The 27,561-nt window shown below is 57.2% G+C and overlaps 1 protein-coding gene across 8 annotated transcripts in view; it reads right to left on the bottom strand.

Moving 5' to 3' along the window:
- Positions 1 to 27,561, bottom strand: part of SLC39A11 (solute carrier family 39 member 11) — a 98,405-nt gene that overhangs the window by 20,635 nt on the left and 50,209 nt on the right. For all 8 annotated transcript variants that reach the window (XM_074607381.1, XM_074607384.1, XM_074607385.1 and 5 more), the window contains 2 exons: positions 23,272 to 23,442; positions 4,439 to 4,508 (listed from right to left, as the gene is read on the bottom strand). In XM_074607381.1, coding sequence (XP_074463482.1) covers positions 4,439 to 4,508; positions 23,272 to 23,442 — 241 coding nt within the window. The remainder of the gene's footprint in view (positions 1 to 4,438; positions 4,509 to 23,271; positions 23,443 to 27,561) is intronic.

Below are 27,561 nucleotides of genomic sequence, written 5' to 3'. Positions count from 1 at the left end.
GGCAGGCAAACCACGGTCCTGCAGCAGGGAGGGAGGGAGGGATACTCCACAGCAGGGAGGGATGGAGGGAGGGATACTCCGCAGCAGGGAGGAATGGAGGGAGGGAAGGATACTCTGCAGCAAGGAGGGATGGAGGGAGGGATACTCCGCAGCAGGGAGGGATGCTTCGCAGCAGGGAGGGAGGGATGCTCCTGCCTGAGGACAAGCAGCAGCTCAGCCCCCCGTGGGAAATACCCCGAAAGCAGACATTAGTTCATCCTAAGCCCTCTCTAAACTGCCACAAAAGCCACATCACCTTTCCAAGAAAGGCTCGAGTGTGCTGCCCCGCTAACCCTGGCCCAGCCAAAGGAGCACCGATACCCACCTGCGCACGAAAGCGAAGATCCAGCCCTGCCACTGAGACCCCACTTTCCTCGGGCACGGGACCGCATTTCACCAGCATCCCCAGAGAGGACAAATAAAGCGTGTTCCCCCCACACCACAAGCCATAAATGAAACAACTGGCCAGGCGAGGGGCTGGAACCCCAGAGCAAGCCCTGGCCCAGGCAGAGAGAAGCCACGGAGGAGCGCGATCGCAGGAACGGAGCCTGCACACCCGGTGGCAGCAAAGAAACGCGGAGGAGAGCGGGCAGGGGCCTGGCAGCACCCAGATGCTCCGGGGAGCTGGGGGGGATGGAGGGATCCTGCAAGGACAGAGGGAAGAGGCTGGACCCCACCGGAGCGCAGAGAGTCAGGCAATGGCAGAGGTGATGCCAGCACACACGAAGCACTCGGTCTTTTAAAAGGCAAGAATTCCACCCTGCTTCCTAACCATCCTTTTTTGGGTTTTAGCTAAACCCCGAAGTGTCCCAGTGACTCGGACCACCAGCTGCGGGTCTCTGCCTGCAGGGCTCTGCTCACGCCGCCTGTGCTGGTCCTTACTGGCCACCACAGCTGCCAGCCAGTCCCGTCTCTGCAGCACGCCCAGCCCTGCGGCGCTTTAAAACCCGAAAACGGTCCCTCGCCATGCTCTGCCACGGCTGAGCTCCGCACCGGCACAGCCCCGAACACACAGCCAGGGCAGGAGCCCCGCAGCACCCATCCTGCCATGGGGGGAGAGCCCTCAGCCGAGGAAAAGCCTCGCGGGATTTCACAGAATCATAGAATTGTCTGGGTTGGAACGGACCCTTCAGATCAGCCAGTCCAACCATCAACCTACCGCTGCCAAAAACCCGTCACTAAACCATCCCATACCTTGCAGGGATCCCTGTATCGGGAACAGGGTGCTAACCCTCATCCAAACGAAGCTGGGGAGCATTGCTGCGCTACGTGAAAAAAGCAAAGCCCTTGGGACGGTGACGGCCGGCCGGGGCAGGCAGGGACCCTGTTGCAGCACCCACCCTTGAGATGCTCCGGTGCTCCAGGCTCCCCGCAACCCCCAGCCGTCACCACCGCGGTTTGCCGAGCAACTGGTGCTCTCCCCTTCTTTCCCAGCTGTCTCTCCGCAAACACGCTGCTTTATTTCCAAAGCCCGTGGCTTCGAAAACAGCCCTTGGGGATCCAGCATGGCCGTGTCTCACCAGGGCCCCGCAGGGAGCTGGAATGAATTCGGGCTCCCGCCGAGCCTTCCCCGCTCCGGGAGCAACGCAACCGGGCAGCGCTGCCCCAGGCGAGGCAGCGTTATCCACCGAGCACAAGGCAGCGAGGAAGGTCCTCTGGTAGCGTGGAGAAGTGACAGCCAGCCCTGGGAACGTCTGCCAGCCATTGCGAAGCATCCCCGAGCGCCTGCATCTTTAGCTCGGGCTCCCAGCGCCTCAGAGCGTTCACAAATACTTTTGCGCAATTCGAGGTTTGAACAAATAAGGCTTCCTGAGAGGCAGCTCGGCACTAACACGGTTAGTCACAGCCCAGGGGGGGAAGCAGAAGGGAGGAGGTAAACAGAGTCATGCAGCTGCTTCGTTAAAAGGCTATTTCAAAATAACGGACACGGGGGGGGGGATCACAACTGTCGTGTCCCCCAAGGGCTGAGGTTGGCCAAGGAGCAATTTCCCCTCAGCTCTGTTTCTCACGTTGGCTCACCTCAAGCATAATTCCAGTGCTATTTTTTAAGCCTACGTATCACAAATTAGCCACCTAAAATTTTTACTCCTAGATATTTCCTAACGGCTTCACAGCGGAGCGGCTACACCGAGCGCTTTCTGGGCTGCCCGCAGATGACAGTGACAGACAGATCGGTGGCAATGAAGTTATTTTGTCTCCTTTTGCAGCTGACTAAATTTGCATTGGTATTTTCACGGTACAGACCCCACCTTTCATCTAACATGATTAATGCCGTTGTAAATGCACAGAAAGAACCAGCTGCTTCTGGCTTCTTAGCTTCTACCGAGCAGCTGATGAAAAAAGAAAAAGTCCTTTTGTTCAAGCATCTCTAGAGCCTCTGCAGACTTTTTGAAGAGCCTTTTATTTCAAAAGGTTAGAGAAACGTGGTGTCTAGAGCTGGTGTATCCCGCTTTTCTCCCCACAAGCCCGGATGGTGTCGGCTGCCATCGGAGCACCCAGGGCAGCGCAACCGGTGCCAGCCCACGCTGTCAGGACGTGTATATATTATGCGCGCATCAGCCAGGGATGCAACAGGGCATCGGGTACCAAAGGTTTTGCTCGGGTCTTTGCGTGGTCCTCGTGAGCACAGCTTGTGCCCGGCCAGAGAAGGGGCTGGACAAGCTGGAGGGCTCCAAACCCATCCCCGGGACGCCACGGATGCTCCGGCAGGACCCACGGCTTCCATCCACAGCCCTAAGGGTTGGGGCAGGTTATTCACAGGCTGAACACGCTGCGTGGCCCCAAACCGCGTAGAACTACAGCGTGGGTCTGGCACGCGCAGGGCGGAGGGAATGCGGCGTGCCGCGGGGGTAAAATTCAATGGGAATTGGGCAGGTGGAGGAGCTCGGCAGCAGGGTGCCGTTTGCGAGCCAGCCGCCAAGAGGTGCCAGCAGCTCTTCCAGAGCCCAGGCAGCTCCTCCGGCTCCCGCTTCACACCAGACTTCTTCCTTTCTCCCATTTCTTTAGCAATCAGCCCAGTTTCAGCTCTGCTGGGAGCAGCAGGGCTCTCCCTGCCGTCACCCACCCCCCAGTACGCCCAGGTTTTGCCCCCGCTTGGTATAAAAACACACCCGAAGCCCAAACCCTCCCCAGGCAGTTTGGAGGAGCTGAACTAACCCCCCGTGTTCACACCGGTCCTGGAGTGAAGCACAAAAGGTTTTGCAGGAGCAATGCTGATGCTGCCGAAAACCGAGCCGGCTGCTGGCGAGGCTGGGGCCGGCGGGCAGGGATGGCCGGGAGCCGGAGGGCAGGGATGGCCGGGAGGATTGAGGGTCTTCATTGCCACCAATTCCAGAATGTAGTGGCCCTGCTTGTCAGGAATGAAAAACAAAACCATGGCATGCTTTGCAACAGCTCCAGCAGCTGCTCCTACCCCTTGGGGATGCTGCTTTTGTGGAAAATCACATTTCTCTGATGGGAGAGTGAGGAGCCGGTGCCAGGGAGCCTGCCTGCTCCGTGGGAAACGGAGCCACGACTGGTCCCAGCGCAGCTGCGACAGGATGGGGACGAGAAGACGACGGCATCCTTGCAGGGACCCACGGAGATACGGGGCAGGGGCACTGGGGAGAGGAGGTGTCCCGGATCCCGACAGCCTCCGCCACTCCATATTGCTCACAATCACCTTTAAACTCTTGCTGCTGGCCCCGAGGAAAGGGACTTGCCCAGGTTAAAATTTCACCCTACCTCAACCTGACTGACATGTCTCTGGCTTTCAAGTCTTATCTTCAAGGGATTTTTCTCCCCTTCCTCTGAATTTCCCGACTGGAGAAGCTCCCCAACACAGAAACAGCTACTAGCGTTCAGCCAAACCGGCGGCATCACCAGGGATGTTTAATGGGGGTAAGGGAGAGGAGAAAAAAAACCCCAGTGTGATACAGGCAAACCCCTTGGCGGCGAGCAGCACGGGGAGGGGGCTGCGAGTGCCCCCAGTGCAGCCCAGCACCCCCCAGATCCCCGGAGGGACGGGGGCTGTGCGCACCTATTCCCACCCCGTCTCCCCCAGCAGCACCCCGCGGTGGTACCCACACGTGCTGCCTCCTCCCCGTCAGCCCCCCCCCGGCTCCATCCATCTGCCCAGCCAGGCAGAAACACAGAATCATTGCGGAAACCAGGCGTCGACGACAGAAGCCTTTTTTCACGTCTGACAAAGCACAACCACTAGGAAAAATGCAACAGCACGAGGAATTTCTTCTGCTCCTTCTGCCCACATTTGCGTTTCTGGACAAGTTTCAGTCGATGCACCTCCAGCCACCCTGGCTTGGGAGCGATGTGGGGCAGACAGACAGACAGACAACCTCCAAGAGGCAAAGGCACACACAAACCCTGATGCTCGCGAAGCAGAAGCGGCGTTGTGGCTTACCTGGCGCTTTGGAAGGTCGCAGATGCTGATTTTCCAATAGCCCCGAATCCAACTCCCACTGCCAGACCCTCTGAAACAGGAAGGAAAAAAAGCAGTGAGGTCAAACCCTCCAACAGCCCTGAGACCGTCCCTCCTCCTGCGCTTCAACGGAGCAAAGACCGGTGTGAGCAGGAAAGCAGGACTCCGGGCCAGGTCGTTACCCTTCTCATTTTAATCTAAATTCATTTAATCAATGTAAGAGCCTGCCACGCTGCCCAGGGCACTTCCCCACTCTGCCCCAAAGCAACAGTTTCTCAGGAAGCCAACACGGAGAGGAGAGATTTCTGTGTTTATGGGTGCACTGGAGGGGAAAAGATGCCAATCCCCCCCCAGCAGAAATACTGTTTTAGTAAGGAGCGTAGCACTGCAAAAGTCTGGTCAAAAGCATTCTGGATGGATAAACCTCTCTGCAGAGAATGGGCCTCTGCAAGGTGCAGACGAACTGGTGCCACGGGGGGTTGCAGAAGAACCAAACACCGACTTCTCCCATCAAGTCCCCCAGAGCTGAGCCAAGCCAGGACCGGGCTCCCGGCAATGTCACCTCCCCGGCTTCTGGTCTCCCCGTGCCCAAATCCCAGCCCAACGCCTGTACAGACAGTCTGCAAAGCAGCAGGAAACCCAAACGCCACGAGAAAATCCCCACCTTGCAGATTATTTTAGATCACAGTTAATCCTGTAACTTCAGATTACCATTTTTGCCATAAACCCCAAAGAAAAGCCGCCGCAGAGCCATCCCAGGAGCGCAGCGGGTGCGGGAGCGCCACGATCCCCCACTGCCTCCTCCCTGCAGCTCCTCGGGCAGAAACCGCTCCGTCTTTCCCGCTCCCCTCCTGCCCTCGCGCAAATTTTTCTTACCCTCCCGCCACCGCCACAGCTCCCTCGTCCCTCCCAGAAAAAAAATAATCTTATTTTCAGAAGGCATCAAACCTTTGCTTTTTTTTTTTTTTTTTTTTTTCCCCCTCCTTTGTTCATAATCCCCATTTTTTTGTTTTTGGTATCACTCCCCTCTGAGCAAGGCGGGGTGGGGGGGCGAAAAACCATGCCAAGAACAAAAGCAAACCTGTCTGTGTAGCTGGCTGGGCTTTACAGCCTTCAAAAGAGGCAATTAGCCGCTCCGGCTGCTGGCAGCCACGCGAGGGGACAGTGGGGACCGTTCAGATGAGCATTCGAACAGGTTGAAAATGTCATGGAGAGTGTTTACCTGCGTACTGGAGGATAAGGGCGCAGACAAAGAGGGCTGTGTGTGTGTTTGTGGTCTTCTGAATTTCCAGTTGCCTTGGAAACGGACCATAAAAAGCAGCACTAACTGGGATAATCACGGCATTTGCATCCTCGAGTCCAGGCTGAGCGTGGAGAACTGAAACACTTGACAGGTCCTCAGAGCCCTGATCCGAGGCTCGGGATGGAGACAGGGAAAACGACCCTATGCACAGAGTTACGGGGCAAGGAGGCTCCGAATTGTCCCTAAAATACCGCGAGTGGGTGATAACTCCAGCTAGAGAGCCAGCCAGGGGAACCGAGGCAGACGCCGGCCCCGGGAGGGATCACACTCTTGTGCAAAGCTCTTGTGCAAAGCGCTCCCCGTGCCCCCCCCACCCGCCCGGGAGCTGGGTTGAGCAAACTTTGGAGGCAGATCTTTATAAAGACGTTTAATGTTTAATGGCTGTGCTCAGTACGGCTCTCGGGACCTAACGAAACTCCGCACAAACGGGTCTGGCATTGCTCTTCCAAAAGATTTCTTTTTAAGCAAGACTCGCCCAGAGAGCAAAATCCAAAGGACAAAAGTGCTAATTTGTGTGAATAACGAAAATAGCTTTGACAGAGGGGAAAAGCCATAACGCTTTTTGCAGCCCCGCTGCAAAGCGAGTCTCGTGGAATAAGAAACGCAGCGGCACAATTAATGGAAGTACAAATCACATGGACGTGGAAACAAATTATGGGGAATTAAAATCAACAGATGGTGCGTAGTGAACTGCTTATTGGGAGAGGGTGGAGCAGGCGACGGTGGAAGCTGCAGCGCGGTGGAGATGCTCGGCAGCACGGAGAGGAGGAGGTGACACCGCGGCCTCTGGCCACGGGCTCGCCCAGGTCCCCGCTCCCCCCGAGGGGACGCGAGAGCTGGGGCAGGACGAGTGCGACCACGAACTGTCCCACGGTCCCACGGTCCCCCCAGCCAAGCAAGTCCGGTGTCCCAGAAGCAGCAGGGACCCCAGCACGTCCCACCGTCGCTGCTGAGGCTGGGGAAGCCTCTCATCCCACGCAGCAGGCATCGTGTGACGCGCGCGGCCCGTCGCCGAGATTTGCTTCGAGTATTTCATTTAGAACAGCCCGCCAAGATCAGGCGTTCACTGCGCCACTCCAAGAGCACGGGTTCAGCCTCTTTCAAAAGAAGATGTCAAACCTCAAACCGCCTCTGGTTTGCAGGTAATCAAGCAGATGCACAGAGATTTACACGGAAACCAAAGCGAAAGAGCTCGCTGCCAGTTTGCCCAGACTCACAGCCAGCTCAGCCCTCCGGCCGCAGCCCCTCTCCCGGGTATTCTGCACGCACTCAAATTGTAAATAGCCCGAAGTGGCTTTTTCAGGTGGGGAAAGACACAAGAAGAGAAAGGTTAATGTTTCTATGTCAACCACTTAGAGATACGCCGCGCTGAAGGCCCTGCAAATGGATGACTTGGAACATGAGGTCAGTGGCGATGGGTAGGGGAGAGCGGATCTCCTCACCCCCCGAAAGCTCAGGCGTCGGCTTGAAAAATAAACAGCCCTGTGCGAGTTGTGGTTCTTGGCACCGTGGCGAGCAACGGCAGAGAGAAGCACAGCCCCGGGCAACCCCGAGTGACGGAAGGATCTACGGCAGCCACCACCCTGCGGAGGGCAAGGCAAAAGCCCTACGGCTTGGGATGGGAAAGAGGGTGGAAGGCATGTCCCTTGGGAAACCTTTCCGTGTCGGAGAGGGTTTTTCAGAGGGTTTCAGTGGCTGAAGCTGTTGTCAGCCCCTCTCGCAACTGGTGATGGAGCTGGCAGAACCGGTGGCCCCGCACAAGCCTGTCAGCTGGAGAGCCCGCGTGGCAAAGGCGCAGGCTGGGGCGTTAATTCCGCGTCTCTCTGCTGAGTTGCAGAACAAAGAAAGAAAAATGTGACCAATCTCAGCCACTGTCAAGAAAACGCTTCTATTTAACCTAAACAAACGGATTTTGCCTCTCTCGGGCTTCCTTGGCTTTACAATTCAAGATGCTTTATCCAGATAAGGCATTACCCGGGGATCAGACTAATCCTACACTAACTTAAGGATCAGCTGCAAACCTCTCCGTTGGCAGGGCTCGTCGCAAAGGCATGTTTTCCTCTCTGCTTGTTTTCTGAGAAAAGAAAAAAAAAAAAAAAAGCTTCAAAACCTCAGCCTGCAAAGCGATAACCGTGCTGGAGGGTCACTGCAGAGACTCCTGTCGTTAATGCTGGATGGCTGCGGGATCTGTTACGGCAGCCTGCTGATGGCGGTGGCGAGGGCAAAAGCATGACATCCATAGGTGTCCTTACTGATATGCAGAGCTGATCAAAACCAGAGCATTTTCATAGCACCAGGGACTGTCCACTAGCCCCAAAGCCAAGGGGAACCCTTCTTCCCTGCTCTGGGAGCTCATACCATCTCTGGGGCCAAGCCCCGCCATCCTCCTCCACTCTCCCTTAGCTTCTGGCTGTTGCTGTGTCCAGGATCACAGAACCACGGAATGGTTTGGGTTGGAAGGGACCTTAAAGCCCACCCAGTGCCACCCCCTGCCCTGGGCAGGGACACCTCCCACCAGACCAGGTTGCTCCAAGCCCCGGCCAACCTGGCCTTGAACCCCTCCAGGGATGGGGCAGCCACAGCTTCTCTGGGCAACCTGGGCCAGGGGCTCACCACCCTCACAGCCAAGAATTCCTTCCTCAGATCTCATCTCAATCTCCCCTCTTTCAGTTTAAAACCGCTCCCCCTCATCCCATGGCTCCCCTCCCTGCTCCAGAGTCCCTCCCCAGCTTTCCTAGAGCCCCTTTAGGGACTGGAAGGGGCTGGAAGGTCTCCCCGGAGCCTTCTCTTCTCCAGGCTGAACGCCCCCAGCTCTCTCAGCCTGTCCCCACAGCAGAGGGGCTCCAGCCCTCCCAGCATCTCCGGCGCCTCCTCTGGCCCCGCTCCAACAGCTCCGTGTCCTTCCTGTGCTGTGGACTCCAAAGCAGGGCACAGCGCTCCAGAGGGCACATTCAGACCAATGCCATGGTAAGCCACGGGCACAGGAGGAGGACGCCATGTGGGAGCAGGGACAGCACGCAGGTCTAGCAAGAGCGTTGCTCTGAGCCCAAAAAGCACCTTCACAGGGAAGGCAGCCAGCGCAAAATATGGAAAGGAAAAGCCAAGAGGGAACATCCCAGCAAGGAGGAGTCGGTGCAGAGGGAAGGGCTGTGGAGCAGAGCCAAGCTAGAGGAGCACAGCGTCATGTCAAGGCAGCAGGGGCCGGCAGAAGGTGATGGCGCGGTAAGACACGACGGCCACAGCACTGAGCAGAGCAGCCAAGGAGAGATTTACACTACACACGAACCGTCGTCAAGGAGGACGGCATTTTAATCCAAGAGCACCTCCGACACCTTCACGCTTGGCCTGAGGTCCCCAGCTCCACCAGCGGCACTCCAGCAGCGGCGAGCAGAGGGACTCGGGTGTGTGCAGGATGCTGCTACCGCCCTGCTGTTATTTCTCCTTTAATTTCACTTCAGTGCCCCATCAGCAGAGCTGCGAAACAGCACGAGATGTTCCTTCTCGTTGAGCCAGGAGGACAGTGACAGCGTTCCCGTCTGTCTGCTCTAATCCACAGGAGCAGAGGAATTGGCTGGGATGGGCTTCGGGCTGAGGCCCACCACTGATCCATCTCCTCCCCCTCGGCGTGGAAATCTCTGCACCCGCTCCACGCTGGGATGGTCCCGGGGAGGCCAGAGCTCTCCAGCCCCGCAGGGACCACGAGGGCTCCGGAGATGGTGCATTGCCGAGATGCTCTGGGCTACAGGAGGGCGTCTTGCCTTTGGACTAGCCCAAAAAAAAGTGCCTCGTGCGGCGCTTTCCAGGGAAGTCTTCTCCTGGGCAGGGAGGAGAGGAAGGTTTGCTCAGGCGGGAGCGAGGTGCCGGCATCGAGGCAGCCCACAGTGGACGTGGGATGGTCCTGGGGCACCTGGATGCAGCTCTGCCAGCTCCTAACCAGCCCTGACACCAGAAACCTGGACAAGGATAACGTACAAAATACACAAATGACTTTAAAAAGGAGAGATCTACTGAAGAGATGGTTCTGCTTGGGAAGCAGACGGCTCGGCCGTCGTTAACACAGACGGCTCCAGCCAGCCCCGACTCACTGCTCGGGTCACATTGACGGTGCTGTGCGTCATCAGAGGGGAGGAAACCCCCAAACTACGCAAAAGTTGGGAGACTACGGGAGATTGAACTCACCTGGGAAGCTGCTTTGCTTTCCCTGCTCTGAAATCTGGTTTTGCCCATTTCCCCCAGTCTGAAATCTGGTTTTGCCCGCTTTTCCCCGATCCGAAATCGCCTTCTGCTGCTGCCCACAGCATTGAACGCTGGTTCTTTGCTCTCGCGCTCTCCACATATCTATTTCCCCGAGAAGCCCCGGCTCCAGCCCTGCCCGGAGCGGCTGCTTCCAGGCTCACATCCAGGGGCTCGTCCCCCAGCGCCCGCAGCTGCAAACACCACATGAGCCTTAAATTCAAAGGATCAACTTGAAAGTGGAATGGCTGACCCCATCCCATCAAACCTCTCCCTTATCACCCACCGCTTGAGTCAACAAGAGCTTGGCAAGCGGAAAGAACCGGGTGGAATTAAGCAGGCTGCGATTTTAAATCCTATTCAGGGCAGCTTATGCAGGCAAGGCAGGGATCACGGCCCTCCGCCGCCCGCTCTCCGTCTCAATCAACAACCAGAAAAACCTTCCTGCAAACCCGGACACCGGGTTTCGCGGTGCTCACCGAGCTCCTGCCCTCGCCAGCTGCGTTTTCGAGCGCGAAACGAGCTTCGCAGCCACCGCGGGAAGCCGCTCGTAATCCTCGGGAGAAGGCCTGTTCACAAAACCAACTGAAAATAAAAGCCCTTCAGATCCCCTAGAAATCCAACGGAGTAAATAGCAAGCATCACTCAGGGGGCCTTGATAAATTACAGAGGCAAGTAAGTTAACCCCAGTTATTATGTTACTCTTCTATGCCATGAAAAGCAAGAAAATAGGCAGTGCACAGAAAACTACATCCTATATGGAAAAAAAAAAGAAGAATCCACTAAACAAAATTCACTTTTCTCTCCAAATCAGTTTGTCATCACGTAGGCAGGATTTCAGGAATAATGAAAATGAGGTCGCAGCATCCCGGAGCTTGTGCCTTGCTGCCGGCGGCACAGCCCACCCGTCGCCCAGCCCAGCCGTCGCCCACCCATGGGTGTCTTTGCCTTAAAAAAAGGGAAGGGAAACTCCCCTGGGGATGCAGCATGGCTCTCCCGGGCAGGGGAGGAGGAGGAGGAGGAGAAGGAGGATCATCTGCGGTGACAATAAAAAGAGAAGCAACTCACGGATCCCGCAGTCTGAGCGGAGGCAAAAATCTTGGGCTGGGAAGGAGGGCGAAGATTAGAGGAAAAGCAGGGTTTGTAAATAACTTCCACCCACAGCAGCAGCGCTGCCCGCCGGGGACAGCGGATTTCTGGGGTGGATACGGAGAGCGCGGCTCAGCGGAGGTTTGTGCCTGCAGAGCTTTGAAAGAAACGGCAAGAATTATGGATTTAACAGCAGCAAATGTCTGCCTTTGTGAGGAAAGGGAAGAGCCTGCGATGCTGAGGAGACCCTTTGCATGAGCTTAACGCGCACCCAGTGCAACACGGGACAGCGGGTGCCGACATGGACGCCGGGCCAGAGACACGCTTGCAAGGCGCATTGCAAAAGTGTCCTCTAATTAAATGAAGCGACACCGCCGGGCTCATAAAGGGCTGCCCAAGTCCTTCTCCTCGGTAATACCAAGCGTTGCGACAGCGACACGTACCTTCATGCTTTACCCGCACTGATCCCTGCTCTGGCGGCATCCCCAGCCTGGCGGCAGCGTTATCGGAGCCCGGAGCGACACCAGCTCCTCCTGCGAGGATTTATCAAGCTAATTCTCCTGGGTCAGCAAACGAACACGCTTCCTTTAGGAAGGTACGACGGATGCCAACATGCCATCAATTATTCATCCTGCTCTTTGAAGAACTATTAAGTTCCTAGTGGGAAATTAATCTTGCTATAATGAGGTTTGTATTTCTATGAGAGTTTAAGCATGTCCCTGCCGCCACTGTTCAAACTCTGAGGTTTTTCCCCCCAGGACTGACTTCCAGTTCCCCCTAGGTAACAATCATTTTGCTATTACTGCGCAAGAAAGCACAGAGATTAGCCGATTTCAGTGATTTTCAGGTTTCTAGGTATCCACCATTATAAGACTAGCAAGCAGGAGGCTAAAGTCACTTTACAAAGATGTTTGGTGTTTTTTTTTCCTTTTTTAACTGAACCAAGCCAGAAAGCAGTGTGTCCTCAAAGCAGGACACGGTGGCTCTCGCTTTGCATTTGAAACACAAATTGTACCGCTGCTCCGGAGGTGGCCTTGCTTAGCTGCCACCCGCGCACACACGCGGCAGTATGTCCCACCAGTACGTCCCACCAGCTCCCGTCCCACCAGTACAACCCACCAGCTCCTGTCCTGGTAAGTGGGGTTTCCCCCAAAGCCCCAGCTGCCCTCGCAGGCACCTCGGGCACAAGACCAGGGCTACCAACCCCCCCACAAGCCCCCAGCCCCGGCTCCCAGCCCCAGTTCCCTCAAAGGCAGTAAGAGAGAAGGTGCCCCATGACTTGCCCCATCGGCACGTGTTGGGTTTTCCATCCCCGTGCCCGAAACCACCGCTGCCCACCTGCCTGCGTGCGTACAACACACCTACATCCTCTGCTTAAAATGCTTATGGCCCCCGTCACGGCTGCCCTGCTACTTAACGAAAACAAAATAAGACACAGTTTATTACAAAAGATCGCTGCTCCTTAGAGCTCGGCTTCGGCTCAGCTCACCCTGGTGGGACGCAGCTCCCCGGTGGGGGAGAACCGTGGAGAAGTCCTTGTCCTCGAAACACGCACGTGAGGAGGGTCCGGGGAGCAGCAGCGGGTTGTGGGCGGACGGAGCGAACACACGGGGGGTCCCTGGAGCGTTACACTGTCGTGGACTGTCATCACGCGATGACAGTGCCTGACCTGAAGGCAGCCCCTCAGCCACACGTACGACCTGTCCGCGGAGATCCCAGCGCCAAAAGGAGCTGTGACAAAGTCACATTGACCAAGCAGGATTTCGGCTTGCTTCACGCCGTCTCGGCAGCCCTGGCAGAAGGTGCCAACTACCGAGGCCAGATCCCTCCTAATTATTACCCTAACCAAAAAGCCTTCCAGCAGAACACAAAGACAAAATTTAAATGATTAATTCGCAGTTTATAGTGGCGTGTATTATTATTTGCGGTATGAATTATTCACTCGTCCCCTGTCCTCCCCCGGGTTCCTGAGGAGCGAGAGCTTTTGTTTAAGGGACGTATGGTGGGACAGGGATGTGGCCCCGTCCCCCTTTCCCCTGCGGATTCGCAGCGCTCCCATCCCGACCCTGCCAACAGACGGTGACAGGATGGAGAAAACAAAACCCAAGGCATCAGCTGGATTAATTTGCTCAGACAAAGCAGTCCAGGGCAATCATTATTCTCTCGACTCCGCGCAACCACGGGCAGATGCAGGCAGCGAGCGGGCAGAGCCCCGAAGCCCCGGGGATCCTGCCCAGCAGAGCCCCACCGCTCCGAAATGCTGGCTGTGAAAAAAGCAATAGGAGAAATAAACCCCCTTCGGTGCTATCTTTCACCGAAACGCCCTGGTATGAGCAGAGAACTGGGCACATCGTGCGGAGAGGTGCCGGCTCCGGCACGGCTGGTACCGATGGGAAGCCCTGCAGCGCCTGCTCCGGTAATTCCATGCTCACAGGGGAAGAAAAAAAGGTGTGTGGGAGGAAAACCCGATAAAGGTTTGTGGGGACGGCGGCAGTAGGAAAGCGCAGCAAGGCCAGGCAGTTTGAAAATGGAGAGAAATTGCTTTTCTGGGTAGGGAATTGCAGGCAAAGCACCGCAGAGCTGCTTCAGCATCGCACGTTAGCTCAGCTCCTCTCCCCGCTCCGGCGACGGCTCTAGAACTCAGGAGTTCACCCATTAGAGGCGTTAATAAAGCACCCAGCAGCGGCAGCTCAGGCCCGTGACACACACACGCTACGCTGAAAGAAGGTAAAACACCTCAAAAGCTCCTGACGTGCCCAGACAGCTCCACTCTGCCGCTTTGATTTCCAAAGACAAAAAACTAATGGTGCAGCTTTGCCTCCCAGTTTTCCAGGGATTCACGGGTGGGTCCCATCGAGGTTATGCGAAGGGCAATGAAAAACAGGAGCCGATGGCAGGGCCGAGCCAGCTGTCACCTGGAAAAGCAAACAGCCGAAATCTCCCGCTCACCGGCGCTTAACAGCAGAACGGACACGAGGAAAGGCGAACCGTACTGCTGCGTGCAACGCCATGGCGTTAAAATGCCATTAAAAGGGGATGTTAAGCCCCAACGGGCTACCAAATGCCTTATCCTGGGGGGATCTCAGGCAATTTCACAGGAGCTTTGTCTGAAAAAAGCCTCCGGAACTGGGCATTCCCAGCACGGGTGCCACCAGCCGAGCGGGAGGGGTTTGAAAAATGGAGGGGACCAGCGAGCCCACGCTGCTCGGAGCAAACCTGGCGGGATGGGACACAAGGTGACTCTGGGTGACTCACGGCAACAGCAATAGGGAAAAACCAGCCCAAGAGAAGCTCCCAGCCTTGCTCGAGCGTTTGCGTCCGTTAAACAAGGTGCAAATGGCGTAGCACGAGGCACTCCTCCTAACGCCACCTCCTGCTTCACCCCGCAGGAGCCAGACCATCTACATCCCATCCTGATTCGCTTTTCTCCCCCGTTTACCGAAGCACGACGTGAAGCGCATCATCGTTTCAATCCCTCGAGCTGCAATGGATCACCGGGAGCTGACGGGGCAGCGTACCGGCACTGCTTACACCAGAGGTACCCGATTGGAAAGAATTCAAGTGACTGCCCAACACCCCAAAGCTCCTTCGTCACAGAAAAGCTTCTCTGGAAGAAGAAAACTCTTTCCCAAAATAACTAGCTTAAAAGCAGGGGCTGACCCGTGCTGGAAACGGGCTCTCCCTGACCCCACACAACCCGAATCCATCACGGATGTTTAATGTTTCATTTCCAGCACGCACGAGATTTCTCAGGCCACTGCTCACCGACGGTTAATGCAACGGATCAGCGAGATCTGATGGGGACAAGAAAGAAAAGGAGGTTCCACGTGCATATTTCAGAGGACCTTCATTCCAGCCGGTGAAAATACTGTCTTTAATGGGCTTTTATCACCTTTGCGGCTGTTACGGCTTACAAAACACTGATCATCAACCCAAAACGACGCCACGGAGATAAATGCACATTATCAGTTCTCCGCTGGCTTTCCAGGTGTCTGCCTACAAATGAGTTTTTGAAATACGAGCTGCCGCCAGCGGGGCGTTAGAGACCCTGCCACTTCGCCCCACTGCCCACGCTCTCCCCGCTTCCAACAGTGCCAGCGCGATGGGCTGTGACCCCCCCCGGGTGCAGGGGGGACCTGCCCAACCGTGCCCGGGGAATACACGAAATTACATCCGCGTCGGGCTGTTATTCACCCACTGTTTCCCGAGGCACCCTGGACCCGAAACCTCTGACTCCATCTGCCCAGGAGGAGCCAGGGAAGTCCCGAGGGAGCCGAGCCGGTGGCCACGGAGCCAAAAGCATCCCAGGGGCCGAGGCCAGGACCCTTCGCATCCCCGGCAGTGCCACAGCCTGGCTCCGCAGAGGGGCACCCACACCTCGGGTGCGCGCCGAGGACAGGGAAGGAGCGATGCTCGGCGTGCACAGGCGCCCAGGAGAGCCCTGTTGTGCTGATGGGAGGATTTCTTCTCAGCCTCCACCTTTTCAGGAGCAGTTTTTTTGCTGGTGGCACCTTGCCCTGGGCAGGGGAGCGGGGCAGAGCCATCCCGCGGCTACTGAGAGCGTCACCCACATCCTTCACCCGCTGCCAGCACCTCGCTCGGCCGCCTCCCCCCGCTTCCCACCCCCTCGCGCAGAAGCTTAACGACTTTGAAGCGAGTGGTTTAACTCCGTCGAGGTGCTTAATAGAGGAAAATGTCAAAATATGTGCCGATGAGGCGACAATTAATGGGAGGTTTGATGAAAGGTTAAAGCAACCTTCCCCCGAGGGAGCGAGCGCGTGCGGCCGCGCTCCTCCTCATCCCACGTGAGTCACCGCCGCGCGAGACGCTCCGCTTGGCATAAAACGCCCAGCACCATCTTCGGGGGCTGCGTCCGACCTTTCTCCTCCCCGTCCCGGCGGCTCGCGGGGCCATCACGTCGCAGCAGCGTTGCGAACAACAACCTCTCGCTCCCTGACGCATCCGCGCCCCAAGGGTCCCTCTGGAAAGCCAAGCGGAGATGGGATGGGCAGCAGCCGCGGGGAAAGCCACCTCCCAGGGCTGTTTTTTTCCTCCCCGGAGGTGAAAAAGCTGTGAAAAATTCACGACTGTTCAAACGTGCATCTTCCCATCCTCGTGAGTCATGAGCTGAGCCGGTGCCAGGGCCAGCGCTCTCCTCTGCTCCCCCGGACCCTCGGCAGCTCTTCAGCTCCATCAAATCGCTGCACAACGCGCTCACCGCACACGCGCACACCTTCCCTGACCCGCGCCTTCCCTTTCACCCTCTTCTCGGAAAGGCGAGCTGCAGAGAAGTCTTCCTCTCCATTTTCTTACTAAAAATAACGCCTTTCAGTAGCAATCAAAAGTGCTCCAGGAGTGCCCGGGAATAACCATTCCCAGCAGCGCGACCGGCAGAAGCGACAGTAGAAGGTCTGCTGTAATTTCAGAAAAAAGGCATCACGCAGACGAGACACGGATTAATGGGCGCAGCTAAACGGCTCCCGTTCTCACGCTCTGCCGAACCCCAGTAGGTACCAAACGCGTATTAAAGTCAAAGCTGCAAAATAGTCTCAATTTCAACAGACCAACAAAAAAAATCCCCATCATTCAAAATGAATGTTACCAATCTCTCAGAACATTCATATAAATAATCACTTTTCTTTATAATTGAGACACAATCTCCCACTCATTGCCTCAGCCCCTCTCTCGGGAGGCTGAGTGCTTTGGAACGCCTGTCCCTGCAGAATTAATTCAATCGATTTTTGGCTAATGACAAAGTAACCAGCCTGGAAATCACCCCCTCCCAAGGAAGACCAATCTGACAGCACAGCACGCAACCTCTGTGCTCTGCAGCCATGCGCGAACCCCTCTCTCCGTACCCAGCCCCTCGGCAGCAGGCAATCCGTTTGCATCCTTGGATTCGCCCCCATCCGAGGACCAGCCCCATCACAGAAAGCACCAGCCCTGGCCCTGTCTGAGGGACAAACTCTGGCTGAACCTTGGTTTAAGGTTTAAAAAGCTGCAGCCTCCAGCATCCCACCTCGCACCCACCGGCGGAGCACGTCGAGCCCGGACTCGGCCACTGCCAGGCAGCGGTGAGACACCACCACGCCTGGGGTGCTCAGCTGGGAGATGTCAAACCACCCCACGGTTTAGGTACAAACCTCACCGCAGAGCTCCCTCCTCACCAGCGGGAAGATACCCTTTCGTTTCGGGCACGGCTCTGCCAGCTGATGCCCAGAAACCCGTCGCACGCCTACGTTGCACACCTCCATCGCACGCCTCCGTCCCTCAATGCCAGGATCATGCGGGCAGGCCAGCCGAGGAGCGATGGATGGGACTCAATCACTGCCCACCGCTGGAGATGTCCGCAACATCTGGGACATCTTGGGACTGGGCCAAGGGGTGACAATGCCAGGGTCCCCACCAGCTTGCCCCACTTTGGCCGGCCGGACCGAAGCCAGCAGCATGGGGTGACGGCAGCTCAGGGATGGGCAGGGCGAGCTGCCGGCACGGCAGGACAGGCAGGATCCCCCCCCGCCAACGTCAACCAACAACCAGAACCAAACCCCGCCGTCTGCTCCTCTCCTCCAGACAGCCATAAAGCAGGAGACACAGAAAAGGACATTAAAACTGGTTCAAGCTGTAAGAAGCCATAAAGAAAAGCAAGCGCCCAGGGAGCCCCCGCATCTCCGTGGGCGGTTCTCACCCCCAGGACTGTCCCCGGCCAAGTCCCGCCGTGCGGAGGGCGGCAGGCAGGTCTCACGCTACCTGGCCCAAGGGCGCTCAGCCGAACCCTCCTCCTTCCCAGGCGAAGCTGCAAACAAGCGCGTTTCAAATCAATTTGACGTTTACCACGCGTTGGCGCAGACTTCCCTGCTACCCCCCCCCCCACTCCCCGCTCCCCGGGGTAAAACAAAGCGGCGGCAGCACTCGCTGCCAACCCCCGCACCTTCCGCAGGGACGGAGAGGTGCCGCGGAGCTGCCCCGGGGACGGGCAGGAGGTGCCTGGCCTGAATCCATCACCAACGCGAGGAACTGCCACCCGGAGCACGGTGTGCCTTGACGCGAGGCTGCCCAGAGACACCGGCGCCAGCCCGGTGCCAGGGGGACACAAGCAGGCTGCCGGCACTGTAAATCCTGCTCCCGCTCCTCCGCGCCAGCCCCGGGCTGTGCCTTCCTCGGGGCATCGTCTCGCCTCTACCCCAAACGTCGGCCAGAACCCGACCTATGAGTTTTGGGGCTAAATCTTTCCTTCCTGGGCAAGCAGAGAAGGAGGGTCCCCAAAACCACTGCCAGACGCCGGAGCGTGGCGCGGGTGCCGAAGCACGGTGCAGCCAGGCGCCTCTTGCTGCCATCCCCAGGCACAGTCCCAGGGGGATGAGCTCGGGTGCTGTCACCTGGGGGTGCAGGGACCTTCCCCCCGACCCCCTGCAGCTTCGCAGGAGACGCATTCGTCCTTGTCATAGACGCCACCAGCTAAAAGTTTCTCCGTTTAAAAATCTTTTCCCTCCTGCCCGTAGCGGCACCCTCCCTCCTCCCCGCAGCACTTTCGCCACCGAGGCTGAATTTATTCTGGATATAGCTCCTTGCTTTGTTCCTTTTCATGGAAAAAAAAAAAAAAAACCAAACCCACCCAATTTCAGCTTGTTAATGGGTTTCTGGCAATGGGAACGGGAGAGAAAGCCTCAGATGGAGCCCTGCGAGATTTGGGGGGTGAGCAGGGGACGTCAGTGTCACCTTACACCATGACCGTGGCTCTGAGCACGCTGCTGCTGCGTCCTGCTTGCTCCCTCCCAGACACCGCTGCGTAACGGTGACACTTGAGGCAGAAACGTCGCAAAAATTGAATCGGGGAGCAAACACGGGGCGATAGGACTGAATATACAGAAAAGCAAGATGTTTTCTTGCAGGAAGGAAAGGGCTGGAGCAAAGGGGACGACCGGGCTCCGTGGCTGCCTCGCTCTGCCCACCCCATCCCCCCCACGGAAAAGGAAAATTCAGGTTTCCGTGGTAACGTTAGGGTGGTCGGAAGCATCATCTGGCGCCCGCCAGCAACCAGGAGTGGGTGGCAGGGGAGGGTGCGCCCGGCCGGGGTGCTCCTCAGGGTGACGGTGGGAGGTGGCACTGTGGTCCCCGCAGCCAGCGGGATCCCGGCCAGGTACCTGAGCAGTTTTTGTGGGAGAAACCCGCATTTCCCAACTGCCGGAGGAAAGCAAGGCAGGGCATCGCCACAACCCGACAAGAGGAAACATCTGCACGTCCACCGCCGTGTCCGGACACCCACTGGGAAATGACGGGGGCTCTGGTTGAGCCACCAAGGGTCCCAGGGACAGCCCCGGGGCACGGAGACGGTTGCAGGACATGGCCTTGGTCCTGTCCTCCACCTCACCTGTAGTGGTATGAGCGTTTGGGGCAGGGATACAGGCTCTGCAGCACCTCCACACCAGAGGACCCCCCCCGATGACCCCCCACGACCCGGCTCAGAGCAGGGCAGAGCCCTCCAGGAGCTCCCCAGGGGGCCAGCCATGGACCCACGGTCCCACGAGCTCCGTCCTACCAGGCTCTCCTCCTCCTCCTCCTCCCTTCAAACCAGCACAAAGAGAAAGGCAGTTCAACTCACACCTCGCTAATTGTTATTTGTGATACACCAGTAACATTTTAATTAATCTGAAGTCTTCAGCATAACAGCCACCCAAGGTACAAAGATAAACCAGAATAAACAGGGCTTGATTAAATACATAATTAATGTTCCACTAAACCCAGCATATATGAATATTAATTAGCAGGAACAGTCTGCAGTTTGGCATCTCCTGTCATTATCAATTTATTCTTTACATTGCCAGCCCCAGCTTTGGAACAAATTAACAAACCTTTTGGTTGCCGGCAGAGCCCACTAAATACAAACTGAATGCGAGAGGCTGGTCTTTACATTCAATTAGCTCACCCGCGCATTAGCCGTCTTCCCGCACGTTTGCCTGAAACCACAGATAGATGCATTGCCAAAACCAAAACACGTTCGTCCCTAAACGGGGCTCAACGTCAATAAAACTGTTCTCTGCTGGCAATAAAACAAGCCCCTTCCCCACCGGTGGAGGGGGAGAGCAGGGCCAGACCTGGTCCTTGCGAGGGTTTTAGCCACCGGACAGAGGGCCTTGGTCAAGTTTGGGCTCAGCCATGAAACACCACAGGTTTCAGAGGAGCAAGACCATCTCCACCAGACCAGGGGTCCAGCGAGGTGAGCGTGGACAGGAGCGGTCCCCTCCCGGCTGCATCCTCCTCGCTGCAGCAACCCGAGCATCGCGTCCCCCCCCAAGGCACATAAAGTTTTATCAAGCTTTAGGAAGACAAGGGTAGGACAGAAAACCCTTGGGAACCACGCGGACAACCTCCAGTGACGTGCTCCACCCTCCCATGACACGCTCCCTGCAAGCGCGTTGGGATCGCAGGGAAGCGGAGTGAGCACCAGACATGGCACCGGAGCCACGTGCTGCTGCCGAAGCGAGCCCCGAGCGATTTTGCAAGCCCAGGGGCCGGGCGAGCCAGTCGCCCACGTCTGGGAGCCGTGCCGAGGCGCTGAGCATCCCCAGCTTCTGGGCTCAGCACCCCGCGCCTCCGCCCTGCCGTGGCACTGGCGCTGCCGCCCCGCGCGCTCACCGAGGTGTCATTACGCCGCGGGAGCCCGCGCTAATTATAGCGGCAGCCTTTCCGCTCGCAGGGATGCTAATTGAGGTAGAGCATTACAGTGTTTCCAAACCCCGCGCCGCAGGCAGGGGCCGCAGCAGACGGGAGAAGCGGCGCCGGGAAAGCCAAGGCGAGAGCCCCGTGCCCTGCTCACCGAGAGGCTGGACCAGCATCTGCTTCCGCACGCAAGAAAGACCGGAGCCCCCCGGAACGAGCAGGGCAGGTCACAAGCTCCCGTTTCAATCACCATCTGAATCATTTATTAAGGCAAAATGGGTGGCGGCATGCTGTGACCTGCAGGCAGGGCGCCGGGAGCACGACGGCAGACGCGGGCGCGAGTCCAACCTCTGCGACTTGAAACCGCTGGGTGACTTTGAGCAAATCCCCGCTGACAGGAGGACGTCGGCGCGGGGCTTTGCCATCCGCGAGCGGCCCCAAGGAGCACAAACAGCCACTGTCACCCACCCAGCGCTGCGGAGCTGCTGGAAAGGGACAGGCCGGCTGGAAAAGAGCAGAAGGGGGACTTTGGGGACGGGGCTCGGCAGGGACAGACACCCCACCGTGACCCAGAAACCCCGCTGAGCCGAGCCGAGCCACCGGGCAGGCGCCGAGCAGCGGAGTCATCCGCAGGCCAGCGCTCGCACACCTCCTCTGGACATTAAACTTTAATATTGTGACCTTTAAGATGCAAAAGGGAATTTCTGAGCCTCTGTAACCATCCCCGGCTGGCTCTGTGCTCTTGCAGGAGCAGTGAAAGGTTACACGGGTGTCTCTGCGGCAGACGGGGCTGCGTCGCCATTAACCTATTGCTGCGGGTGACGCTTTGTTCGCTCCTCTGCAAAACTTCCTTTTTTTTTATTTCCCGGTGACAGAGACAGGAATCCCCAGCCGACACGGCCAGAGGCAGAAGACGCACACAGCACCCGGCTCTTCACCCCGGCTCCCTGACACTTGGTTTGAAGGACGAAATCTAATTACGGCTTGCTCGGTGCAAACGCTTCCCCTTTTTTTGAGTGCACGCGGCTAATTTAAAGCTCCATATTTGCCTCCTCTGCCCGGCATCCGCCTCCCCCCGCAATATGTGGAGCTGAACTCAGGCATCGGAGTTACACACTTATGATTTTTAAAAAAAAAAAAAAAAAAAAAAAAAAAAAGATGAGAAGAGGAAAATCCACCGGAGCAGGAGCACCCGAGGGTGCTGGGAAGCAATAAGTGGCTGGAATGAAGCAGTTACTGCCCAGAGAGCAGCGGCAGCAGCGATGCTGGACGGGAGGGCAGCCCCCAAAGGCTGGAGGAGAGGAACGGCCACGCGCAGCCCGACTCGGCGCCCGGGCAGGACACCCCGCGCTGGCTTTGATTGTCTCCTGCCCTTCAGTCCCGGGGTGCCCTCGCAAGGGGAGAAACACAGGCGCAGCGATTACAGACCCGTAACGGAGCCCTCTCACCCCGGGGAAGCCCAACCAGCGATGGAATTTAAGACGGACGCCCTGGTAAAGGATAAAAGTCGCTCTGGAAATCGAAAAGTACATGGAAGGCAGCCCCCCCTCCCCGGTGTGAGGGCTAACGCGAGCCCGGTGCGGCAGAGTTCTCAGGGCTGGCAATAGCCACCTCCTGCCAACCACCCATGCGGTCGCCCCAGCTCAGAAACCGCAGCTCTTCCAAAGGCTCTCATCGTTTTTCCCCAAGTTTACACACCCAAGTTATGCAGAAAAGCCTTTTCCTATTCCCCCTGCACCCCCCCATCCAGGCTACAACCTGAGCCGGGCAGAGACTGAGCGGAGAAGGGAAAAAGCGAAGGGGAGGGGAAAGAGAAGAGAAGGAGGGAGGGGAGAGGAAACCGAGCCTTTGAAAAACCTGCCTTATATTGCTTTCAACATCGCCAAGAATTGCAAAGCAGCTGAGTGTCCTCAGCTGTTACAAATATCTCTCTCTTTTTTTTTTTTTAATCACAGCTTTTTGTGTAGTCTCAAAGCCCAGCCCCTTGCAGGACGCGGCCCTCCAAGACTCCGGCCTCTGCAGTTTTCCATCTCCTGGCAAACTCCATCCCTTGAATACGAAAACCCCAATTGTACGTGCTCCCGCAGAGAAGCAGCGCCTTAAAATGCATCTCTTGCTGGTACATAGACCAGAAAAGGAATGAAAAGAGACCAGAATTTGTTGTCTTTACAGTGTCATCTTTCTCGGTATCCTCCCGGATTTACAATTTTCGCCCACGACAGGCTGGCAATAGCGATGGGGCTGCGGATGTTCAGGACGCAGCCGCGAGCCCCAGCCCACGGGCTCCCCCCGAGCCCCCACCTCGCAGGGGGTTTTGCTGCCCAGACCTTACAGGGCTCAGCCCAACCGAGGGAACAAGATTTGACGTGATGGATCTTGCCAAAAGGCAGCCGGGCACCCACCGGGCGAGTGCCATCTGGCAAGAAAAGTGGGGGGAGAGAAGGTGGGAGCCCCGCGCAACCCTCCCAGGACGGCACTGGGCAGAGGCTGCCCGCGAGCCGGGGTGGATGGACAGACGGACAGGACCCACCTGGGATGTTGTGGATGGTTATAGCGAGGATCATCAGCATAATCCGCCTCCAGCTGCTGCTGCCGGCTGTCGGGGCACCGTCCCTGGCCGCGGGGAACGCCGGGGGGCCGTCAGGCAGGCTGGCCCCCGCACCCTTCCTCCTCTGATAGGGTTCCCCGTTCTCACCTTTGTCTGCGGGTACAAAAAACAGCTGGGTCAGGTGAGAGGGAGACGGACGGACAGACGGGCATCTCCTGCCACCCCTCCCAGAAGGAAAAAGCAGAGAGAAGGAAAAACACTGACCAAAGCAGGGCTGAAGGCGTGTTGGCCTCCCCCTCCCCTTCATTTCAGGTTTCCCCCCACGCAGATCGCGGAGCCCAGGGAGAGCCTGAGGCAAAGCAGAAGTTCATCCTCTGCCGCCTCCTCCTCCTCCAGGGACCCACAGCATCACCCCCGGGCTCACCCCGAGCCCCCATCCCGCAGGGCCGAGCTCCGGGGCCGGCGGCTGAGGAGGATGAGGAGGACAGAGCTGCCAGGCAGCAGCCGCAGGGACCCGCAGCGAGACCGTCCCCCCACCCCAGCAGGTCAGCAGCTCCAGCGCCTTCGCGGATGAAGGAAAACCCTGCAATGCTTCATTTTGATTCCACCCTGGTCACAAAACAAGTGCGCTGAGTTCTATTTAGCGACTATTTGTTCCGCTACCAAAAGATTTGCCGCTGCCGTTTGCTAAGACATCACCAGGTAACCCCTGGCTCTCCCGGACCTCTGCTCCCAGCAGGACCATTACTATCAGCTCTAATTCAAACAGTTATTTAAAGACACGCCACCAAAACGCAAGCCCCGCTTCGGGCTGTGAAGGGTGGAAGGAACACCAGGCAGCACCGTAATGAATCCGACACACACCGAGCCCTTCACTGTCCGTCTGCGGCGTGAAAAGCTGATGGGAAGCCAAGAAACGAGGAGCACAAATTCCTCAACCTCACGCAGCAACAGCTACGGCTTCGTGTTAAAGATCTGACATTTAGCCAATGTAATTCTCTCCCCCTGGATTTACAGAATTTCTCTCTCCTCTCCCTTGACCTACCCACCCCAAAGGTTTTTCCGCAGATGCAGCGCGAGGAGCCGTCTGAAACCGCTCTGACCGAACGCCCACGGCCTGCCCTGCCGCGTGGAGGCAGGGCGATGCCCGCCCGCCGCACGCTGCGCAGCCGGCAATTCCAGCGCCAATTAACAGCCTCGGCGTTAACAGAGCTCACGCAAACCGACACGAGGGGTCACCTTGGGCAAGTCAGCAACACCCTGCGTCTTGCCATCTGTAACACATAAACGCACAAGGAAAGGCATCCTGAAACAGTTCTCAACGACACAGAAAATAAACCCAAGAATGTATTTTTGGTATCAAAAAAAACAGGGCAAAGACTAAAACCCAGCCGTGGGACCAGGCGGCTCTCTGGCAGGTTCCCTCCTGCCACCTCCCCTGCTCCAGGAGCATCCCCGGACGGTGTCACCGGGGCTGCAAACCGCGACCCGTGACTCTCACGCTTTTCCCCAAAAGCCCACGGCCGCTCTGCAAACACGGCAAGACGCCGCACGGATAAATATTGTCGTTAGCCGTACAGAGCCAGGCACTTTCTGTCCCCAAATCCCAGCCCAGTCAATAACGCGCAGTAACATTTGGTGGCAGAGCTTCACTCCAGCCTGACGGGACAAAGATACATTTTTTTATTTTTTTTTTTTTTGAAGCAATAGCAAGGACAAGCTGATCCGGCGGAGCGGCGCGTCCAGGTCACCACAGGAACGCTGGCACGGCTGCGCTGCGGCACGACAGACCCCTGGCAATGGGGCAGCCGAGGCTGCAGCCACTTACAGATGAAATTCCCTTCTCCTGCCAGACCAGTGGATGACTTTAATCACTTGGCACGCGTCCCCCCGGCCCCACAAACAACGTTACCCTCAGCTGACCCTGCCCCAGCCACCGACGCTGGCCCCCGGACTCACACCCGGCGCGGTGCCGGTGCCCCCATCACCCGCGGCACGGACAGGTTCACACCACGGCACCGTCCCCGAGCTGTCCCCGGCACCGCTCGCGCTGCAGGGCCACCTACACGAAACCCAGGGTGACGCGGGGATGCAGAGAGGTGCAGGGATCCCCCTCCGGCACCAAGGGAAGAAGAAAAACGATTTATGTGACATTTAGAGAACAGCACTTACATCCAAGTGACAAACCACCAGCGTTTCTCCCTTTATAGGAAGCAACAAGTGTTAAATAAAAGCGCGAGCGGCCGCGACACTGCGACAGCCAGGGCAGCGTAGGCTCTTGAGGCGGTTTTTGCGAGGTACAAATGGAGGAGGACTGCCGAAAGCAGAGGTTTCGGCATCCGCTGGGGAAGCTTTGCTTTTTCATGACTTCAGGTATCTGCTGGGGAGCACGGGGAAAATGCAGAACGCAATGTCAGTGCCTTGTTTTAAATCAGGCCAAACCAGCTGCCTGCTGGCAGCGCAGCAGCACCTCCGCTGCGCTCGCATCTCACAGCGCCTGCCGACAGCGGCGGTACCGACACCAGGCAGGCTATTCCTTCGCTGGCAATTTTCTTCTTTTTTTTTTTTCTTCCCCCCCCCCCCCCCCTTTTTCTTTTTGCTTATCTCACGACGTGGCCTGGTCCAGCCCATCCTCGGCGCTTCTGACTTCAAGACTGTGCTTAAAAACAAGCGCAGCTGTGGACTCCGGAGAAGCACGTGCCGTCCGAGCACAAGCCTTGTGTCCAACACATCTTCCCCTGCAATGTCACATCTTCCCTTAACCTCTTCCTCATCTATCCCAGGACCAGGCTCAGGCTGGAGCCTGCCTCCTCCTCCCTGGACTGATCCAGCCTCTCCTTCCAGCACACGTAACAACACACCAAGTCAAGGAACCATCCATCACCCGCCGGCGCTGCTCCGGCCAACTCCTGGACCACACCGCCCTCTTTTTCTCTGGGATAAACTAAACAAAATGAGTAAATCCAGGGATTTATTTTATCGGGGAAGATCGTTACAGCCCGGCAATGCCCATGTGCTCCCAGGCAGGGGATGGGCACGGGAGGCAGGAGCCCCTCGCCCAGAGCCACGGGTGGAAGCCCCAGATGTCCCGGTTCCTGTCCCCATGGTTCAGGCACAATGAGCCAAAAAATCAAAACTTCCCAGCTGCTTTTCACTTGGCACTTTGCGGAATCCATAAACCAAATGTCATCAGCGTTTCCAAAAAAAAAAAAAAATCTAACTTTTGGGCTCTGAACAAAACAACTCTGCCTTGGCATCTGCTCCGCTCGCAAAGACGTCACTTTGTCCCCGCTTTCGGCTCTTTCTCATGCCCTGCTACCCGGGGAATCCCAGCTCTCTCCGGACCGCTGGCAGGGAGGGGACGCCCGCGGTGACACGACGCCCAAGATCCCTCGCTGTCCCCTGGGGATACCCACAGAGCCCCCGGGAAGGGAAGAGCCACCTCCTGCTCCAGCCTGGCCCAGCTCCAAACCGACCCTGGCAATGGGGACGCACTGGGGCACGGAAACTCCCGGCGCTCGGAGCTGCTGGTTTATCGGGTTTTTCATTGCCTTATTCCAGTCATACTTTCTCCTTATTTCCCTTGTCCCTGGATTTCGATGGGTTCACCGGGGAACCGCACCATCCCCCGGGACCCCTGCAGCAAGGCAGAGCACGGCTTTTGCTAACGTTTAAACATCAAAGCGAAGCTTTTCCAGCCCCCTCTTCCAGGCTCTGAGCTCAGCTCCCCCGACACCTATTTGCGGGTGAATTTTCATTGAGAAAAAGCACGTTTTGCTGAACGCCTGACCCTGGGTGGAGGGGAAAGCCCCGGCGAGGAGCTCAAACGCCGCAGAGGGACCCGGCTGCGCCTCGGGGCTGCTCCAACCTGCGGAAAACCAGATGCTCGAGAGCATCAGACACCAACATCCCACCCGGCTCCGTGCAGGAGCAGAGCGAGGGACGCAACAGCCAACATTCATCTCCTCCTGTCATGTAACTGTGGAAGTTTCAGCTATTCCCCTTCTGTGGGGCGTTCCGGTGGCGTTCCAGCAGCGCTCTCTCCCCGTTATCAAATTTCCAGAAAAGATCCATTTCACGGCTCTCGCTAATGACAGCAAACGCTCCGTTGCTTAACACCAGCCTGCCCCCTGCTAAGGTATCCGTTCAGTCCCAGTATCACCTGTATTAAATACAATTTTTTGTAGTTTTACTTACAAGCTTGTACTATTGAAAAAACTTTTGATGAAAATTAAGACTTTTCACCAGCCTATTTGCAGCAAGCCTTAAAAC

This window comes from Larus michahellis, chromosome 14 (assembly GCF_964199755.1).
Source record: "Larus michahellis chromosome 14, bLarMic1.1, whole genome shotgun sequence".
Taxonomy (NCBI): domain Eukaryota; kingdom Metazoa; phylum Chordata; class Aves; order Charadriiformes; family Laridae; genus Larus; species Larus michahellis.
This window is presented reverse-complemented; position numbering and strand designations above follow the sequence as displayed.